Genomic DNA, 7,500 nt, shown 5'->3' with positions numbered 1-7,500 from the left:
TTCCGACTCTGTCAACAACATGAAATGTAATACCCCCAGATTTCAGTGCTCATCAGTCCCAACATTGAGCAATATAATCAAACTGTCCAAAAGAAAATTAAATCCCAAACCAAACGGAAAATCTTCTGCTTTTGATAGCGGTATGCGCTCCAAACGAAACGCATGTCTAAACGCATGTCAAACGCATGTCAAAACGCACGTAGAAATAAAGGCATGCTAAATATAGCCTACGTCTGGCCCAAATAAAGCCCTGTGCTTTGCGCAGCCTATGTAAATAAAAGACCCCGGCCATAATTTGAGGATTTACGGCATGTTATTTTTTATGAGGCTTTGTTAAATAGCCTAATTAATTGTTCGGCTAATCTCTCACCCTCTTTCTCTACTCCGTACCTTGAATAGTTTTAAGTTACATTTTGACAAAACCTGTCGGAGCTAAGCATTATTATGTTTTTGGTTAAAGGAACCATATGTAAGATTGTGGCCAAAACTGGTACTGCAATCATTTTCAAAATACTGTAGAGCGGTGTATCCCCTCCCCCTCTCCCCTGACTCGAGGTTGCCAACCCGGATGCCGAAACATGACTGACTTCGTGATTAGTAGATAGGTAGAGGGTGGCGCATCAGGCCAAAACACAACATGTCATGACAAAACACAACATCAACATCAGTTGAGGGCTGCAACTTTTTACTTCACTTTTTAAAAGACAATATCCTGGCCGGACTACTGTTGTCAGTGATATAAGTATTTGAAGTGAACATGATTTCTTAATGTCTAGTGACATATCAGGGCCATTTTATGATTAATTGAAATACATTTCTTACATACGGTTCCTTTAAGTTATTGTTTAACATGATTCTTTTTTATAATGTATTATTTTGGAACAAACGAGGGTCTCTGTTTAATCTCGCATTCCGCTGCTTTAGAGCACCACAGTGCAGCACTTAATATCTATTTAGCCTAACCAAACGTCCAGTTTGCCACAAGTTATTCTTCTTGTGATAAAGATCTCATCGAGGAAAAAACACGCTGTATTTCTGTATTTTCATTGCATTTTTAAATTTATAAAAAGGCCTAGAAATATTAATGATTAATCGATAGTTGATCGTAAATTCTCCCGACGATCGACTAAGAAAATTGAATCGAATGTCCATCCCTAGTGCATGCTATTAACCTGAAACGCTCACAGAACGGCAAAGTTCAGATAATACCGTAATTTCCCCCGTTAACCGAGGTATGTGTTCACAGGAAATTACTGTAAAAGACTTACTCAAATGCTAGTAAATTCATCTTAAATTCATAATGTCTAGAAATTAACTTTGCTGTGGGACCTAGTGATTCATGGTAGATACAGTTATAAATAAACATCAGAAAAGGGATTATTCTTGAGTTTAAAGTTCTATCTCTCTAGGATTTTTTTTATTAGAGATGGGTGTAGACCTTGACAGACCACAAATAAACAGCCTTATAAAGATGGTTTAATTGTAACAAGATGTCTAATTACATTTAATAAACAGCCTTATAAAGATGGTTTAATTGTAACAAGATGTCTAATTACATTTTATGCTACTGTATTACTGCAAAAGTGGCAGTAACATCTCCGTTCAGTCCAGTAACGGGAAGGTTATTGCCAGAAAATGGCAGAACGGAGAAGCTTCAGAAATTTTTAGGCACTTGAGGATTTACTTGAATGGGTTGACAAATCCGATGAGTGGGATTTGTCTGTGATGTTGGATTTGATATAAACTTCGTTTTAACTATTGTCCTTTTGTTCTTTTATTCACTATTATTTGCTTTTGTTTATGTTAACCACATTGAATTTCCCCTGTATATGAAATGCGCTATGTAAATGAACTTGACTTGATGACCGGCTGGTATTTTCATGGTCCAGTTTCCTGATGTTCCTGTTCTCTCTGCCATTCTGCAGTGTCTGCCACAGCATTCTATAAGGCCCAGCCGGTGATCCAGTTCATGTGTGAGGTCCTGGACATTCACAACATCGATGAGCAACCAAGACCGCTCACCGACTCGCACAGAGTCAAATTCACCAAAGAGATCAAAGGTGTGTGGGTGTGTGTGTGTGTGTGTGGGGGGGGGGGGGGGGGGGGGTTATGTCTGTTTTTGAGTGTGTGTGTGTCTGTGTGACAGCAAGGGCCTGTGTTTTGATAATGGGTTTTGAGTCGATTATATGAGAGCGCGATATGTAAGAGTGCTTCATCAGCTGTTATTCACTAAAGAGATCAAAGGTGTGTGGGCTTGCACATGTCTCTGTGCACAGGCTTTGATAAAGAAGATTATGAGCTGATTTGAGCAGTAGTGAACCACAAGAGTGTGCATAGCGTGTTTGTGACTTTAGAGTGTCGGGGTCTGGCATTGCTCATAGCAGGTGCTATATCAACCATGACTTTGTGGAGGTCCCTCCCTATTAAAGAAACCATGTAAGAATTCATATTCTTGGTGGCCCTTGGTGTCAATATTCAACGCCTTTTAGGCCTGGGTTACACCCAGTGAAGCACTCTGTTAACGGAGCATAAAAATAGTTCTAGAACCAAAATAGTTCTAGAACCAAGTAAAAGGGTCAGGATCATAGATATGTATATATATATCTATGGTCAGGATCCTACCCAATCAACAATGTTACATAGTGCCATATCAAGTGTTCCAGGCATGCATTGGCAATGTCAGAGACTTCATTCCCCGTGTTGTTAGTCAGTGTAGCATCAGAAGAGTTTGAAGCTGTTATTTCAAGGTAAAACAACTGCATCGTGTTGCTTTAAAGAAACCCATTTTGTTTGTGCAGGCCTGAAGGTGGAGGTGACGCACTGTGGAACCATGAGGAGGAAGTACCGGGTGTGCAATGTGACCCGCCGCCCGGCCAGTCACCAAACGTGAGCATCCTAGGGGTCAGGGATAGCGCCTCAGAGAGGCATTAGCTTAGCGCGCTAGCTGAAGCTAACTTTTGATGTCTTTTACATTGCAACTCTAGTCATACAGCATTTATGAGTCTTGTTTAGTTTGTTTTATGTGCCTAAATGCTAACTTGTCAAGTTATTCATCTGTAATCTGTATAACCATTTTGCAAAAGGGACCTGACCAGTGACTGAAATTGTTTTTTTTTTTAATGCTGTAATGCCATCGGTACTTTCTCTGTCTTGTGCATGTTGGTGTGGTTGAAAAGCTAGATATTGCTGAAGGAAGGGTTCCTTAATGATCCCTCTGGTTTGTCAGGTTTCCCCTCCAGCTGGAGAACGGGCAGACGGTAGAGCGCACAGTGGCTCAATACTTCAGAGAGAAGTACAGCTTGCAGTTGAAGTACCCACATCTGCCCTGTCTGCAGGTGGGGCAGGAACAGAAGCACACCTACCTGCCTCTGGAGGTGAGTCCCGTCCCCCTAAAACCCCCATGATGAAGGGATGATTATGGATCCTCCTGTAGCCAGTGTGAAGTTCCTTGTGTAGCACTCGGTCACTCAAACTGTTACGGCTCACTGCTCACTGCGACAGGCATTGCGTCAAGCATTCCTTAAATTGGTTAGCCTGACGAGCCAGACCCACATTAAAATGTAGGGTCTGGGCATTTACCGTTCGCAGTGCTCAGTCCGAGGGGCGGGATAATCGGTTGTCTTTCAAATTCCCTCTGCACGCAATAGGACAGCGCTATGAGTTCCATGCGTTTTCCCACCAGCGGAGCTAGTTGGCTAGTTCAAACTTTTGCCAACTTAAAAAAAAGCTTAACTTGTCTCACACTGTTGTCCAACAGCAACATCCATCTTCTTTGTTTTCAAGTAGCAGGGAATTCAAGCCAAACCGTTGCAACTCTGCCATCAATCATTATGTTAAGCCCGCCTAACGACTCTATACACGATTTGATTGGCCTGATAGAAGTTTAATTTTTCGAGCTCACAAGCCAACGGAGAGTTGCTAGACTAGCCCTGGAAGCAAATGTAATTTGCTGCCGCTAGGGTGCGTCTAGATTTCTAGGCTATAAATTGGTGGGAAAACGGGCCCTTTGATGTTGAAGAAAGAGTGAGAGGCCTGCTAGCTGTCTCTGTTCTTTCGAAAAAACACCAATCAAATGAGTTTAAAATAGCAAATCTTTAAAAAGCTTTGATTTAGCATGTGGAATTAGCGCATGTTTTGACCTTGGAAAGCATCCCAGTGTTTCCCACAGAATTGAATTCTGTTTGTGGTGGTAGGTTTGCAGAATTAACTTGAATGAAACAGTTTTTAACAAATTAGTGCAGTGTGGTTATGATTCTAACCAGATTTAAGCACAATTTAGTACAACCAGGAAAATCATTGTGTGGTAGTCAATTTTGATATTGTGGTGGGCTGCCACAAATAAGTCAATGTATGGGGAACACTGCATCCCCTACTTTCGTCCATCTGTCCTGTTCTGACACCCTGTCTTAGAAAAGCAGAATAACGCATATAGTGTTGACGCGTTAAGATATTGTCAAACACTGTTCGTCCTCCTAATGCCGAATTTCTTTCATCTTGTGTCCAATTGCTGTCGTATTCTCCAGGTCTGCAATATAGTAGCAGGCCAGCGCTGCATAAAGAAGCTGACAGACAACCAAACATCCACCATGATCAAAGCCACCGCGCGCTCTGCCCCAGACAGACAGGAGGAGATCAGCAGGCTGGTGAGTTAGGCACTCCCTCTTGTGGCTGGAGGAAGCACTGCATAGTTGACCATCATGGAATATGGATTATGGGTAATATGGTGGACATGTGTAAAATAATTTGTTTCCTCAGTCAGTGTCTTACTTTGGAATGTGGGCATGTTGGTCTTGGTAAATGTCATTAAAAATATAATTACATAAGTACTGTCATTGTCCTGCTGTTATGTGATTCTTCTTTATTGGTTCACTTTGTATTCCTTGTATTCATCTGATTCAACCTGCTGTTTTTTTGTTCTCTCCTCCCTCCTCTTGCATCCCTCAATCCTCTCCCTCTGCCCAGGTGCGGAGCGCCAACTACGAGGCGGACCCGTTCGTACAGGAGTTCCAGTTTCGCGTGCGCGACGAGATGGCAGAGGTTACGGGCCGAGTCCTGCCCGCCCCCATGCTGCAGTATGGTGGCCGGGTGAGCTCTGAACACTTTATGGTACCTGCCCTTATTAAATCATGCCTGGTTGGGTTGCTTTCGTGTGGGTTGCTAGTTTGTGTGTGTGTGTGTGTGTGTGTGTGTGTGTATTTGTTTTTCCTGCTGGCAATCTCTTCATTTTCTTAGTTTTTAAGGTGTCTGACATTTCTCGCTCGCTCGCTCGCTCTCTCTCCATCTCTCTCCCTCTATGTCTCTCTATCTCTCTCTCTGTGTGTGTGTGTGGTGTGTAGTGCACTCAGAGAAGTACCAAAACCAGGATGTTTCCCATCGGTCACCAGCCCTTTGTGCATGTTCAGTCTCGTGCTGACTGCTGAACTCATGTTAGGGCTGCTCAATTACGGTCAGAATGACGGATCATGATTATTTTGGGATTATATTCAATATTGAGATCAGGATTATTTAACACTATTGCTACAAGACTATCAACTCACCATCTATTTTCTTAACATTAAAAAAAGAAATAACTGTAATTCATTCATTATTCAACTGAAATACAAAAAACAAAACCCTTGTAATTGAAATGTGATTAATTGCACAGCGCTTAACTCACATATATGACCTGTTTTAAAGGTGCTGATCTGTCTGTAGTGCACTGTACAAGTGTTGATTGAATGTTGGTGGAGTGCTAGCTTTGGAGTGTTGATTGCAGTGATTTATGTTCTGTGTCTTTGTGTTGTTGTTGTTGATGATCTTGATCTGTAATCCTAATGATTATTTCTAAGCTATGTTTGTGTACATGAGGTGTGTATGTGTTTGTATGTGTACACATGCCATTGATCTATAATTTGAATCACTTTCTGTCAGCTATATTTGTGTGTATGATTCGAGTGTGTGATCCAACATCATTACAATTATAGATTGTAGACATTTGTACGTTTGGTCACACACTCGTCATTGCAACGTCATTAAAACGTCATTACAATTATAGATTGAAGACATTCGTACAAACTGTGTACAAATATCTTCAATCTATAATTATAATGACGTTTGGTGAGCTGTTAGTGTGTGTTTGTGTGTGTATGTGTGTGTGCGTGCTGGGGGGCTAAAGTGGGTGTTGTGTCGTGTGTTTGCAGAACCGCACAGTGGCAACGCCGAGCCATGGCGTGTGGGACATGAGGGGGAAGCAGTTCCACACAGGAGTGGAGATCAAGATGTGGGCCATCGCCTGCTTCGCCACCCAGAGGCAGTGTAGGGAGGAGATCCTCAAGTACGAATATACACACACACACACAAACACACAAACAAACAAATAAACAAACAAACAAACACAGTGCAGGAAGATACTAAAGTACAAATACAGGAAGATACTAAAGTACAAATACAGGAAGATACTAAAGTACAAATACATACAAACACTCTCTCTCTCTCTCTCTCTCTCTCTCTCTCTCTCTCTCTCTCTCTCTCTCTCTCTCTCTCTCTCTCTCTCTCTCTCTCTCTCTCTCTCTCTCTGTCGTCTGTCTCTCTCTCTCTCTCTCTCTCTCTCTCTCTCTCTCTCTCTCTCTCTCTCTCTCTCTCTCTCTCTCTGTCTCGTCTGTCTGTCTGTCTGTCTCTCTCTCTCTCTCTCTCTCTCTCTCTCTCTCTGTGTCTGTCTGTCTCTCTCTCTCTCTCTCTCTCTCTCTCTCTCTCTCTCTCTGTGTCTGTCTGTCTCTCTCTCTCTCCTCTCTCTCTCTCTCTCTCTCTCTCTCTCTCTCTCTCTCTCTCGCTTGCTCCTTCTCTCTCATACCAGCCTTAACAAACATGGCACACTGTAGACGACTTCCTCACACAGACGCACATGCATTATGCACCCGCGCACGGCTTTGAGGAGTGTTTCTGCTCTCTGCCCTGCCTGTAGGAGCTTTACGGACCAACTGCGTAAGATCTCCAAGGACGCTGGGATGCCCATCCAGGGCCAGCCATGCTTCTGTAAGTACGCGCAGGGAGCGGACAGCGTGGAGCCATGTTCCGACACCTGAAGAACACCTACGCCGGTCTGCAGCTCATCATCGTCATCCTGCCTGGAAAGACTCCCGTCTACGGTAAGGGACAAGGGACACAAAAGACAGACAGACAGACTGATATGCAGGAGTTTTTCAGGGCCGCACTGAAGTACCAACCCCAAGACTTGATTCAGCTTTGTAGAAGTTCCCGGAACGTGGCGGTTGGTCTAAAGGAAACGCAAACAAACAGCCCCGGTCCTGTAATACTAAGATCCAGTTCCTCTAATGGGAACGCAAACAAACAGCCCCGGTCCTGTAATACTAAGATCCAGTTCCTCTAATGGGAATGCAAACAAACAGCCCCGGTCCTGTAATACTAAGATCCAGTTCCTCTAATGGGAACGCAAACAAACAGCCCCGGTCCTGTAATACTAAGATCCAGTTCCTCTAATGGGAACGCAAACAAACAGCCCCG

At 43.2% G+C, this 7,500-nt stretch overlaps 1 protein-coding gene across 1 annotated transcript in view; it reads left to right on the top strand.

Moving 5' to 3' along the window:
• ago3b (argonaute RISC catalytic component 3b) overlaps positions 1-7,500 on the top strand; it is a 16,115-nt gene that overhangs the window by 2,537 nt on the left and 6,078 nt on the right. The window contains 8 exon segments of the mRNA XM_042077481.1: positions 1,926-2,060; positions 2,799-2,886; positions 3,227-3,374; positions 4,524-4,643; positions 4,963-5,085; positions 6,180-6,313; positions 6,941-7,044; positions 7,047-7,124. Coding sequence (XP_041933415.1) covers positions 1,926-2,060; positions 2,799-2,886; positions 3,227-3,374; positions 4,524-4,643; positions 4,963-5,085; positions 6,180-6,313; positions 6,941-7,044; positions 7,047-7,124 — 930 coding nt within the window.

This window comes from Alosa sapidissima, chromosome 21 (genome assembly GCF_018492685.1).
Source record: "Alosa sapidissima isolate fAloSap1 chromosome 21, fAloSap1.pri, whole genome shotgun sequence".
In the NCBI taxonomy this organism is placed as follows: Eukaryota; Metazoa; Chordata; class Actinopteri; order Clupeiformes; family Clupeidae; genus Alosa; species Alosa sapidissima.
Note: the sequence above shows the minus strand (reverse complement) of the source record. Positions and strands in the feature narration are given on the sequence as shown.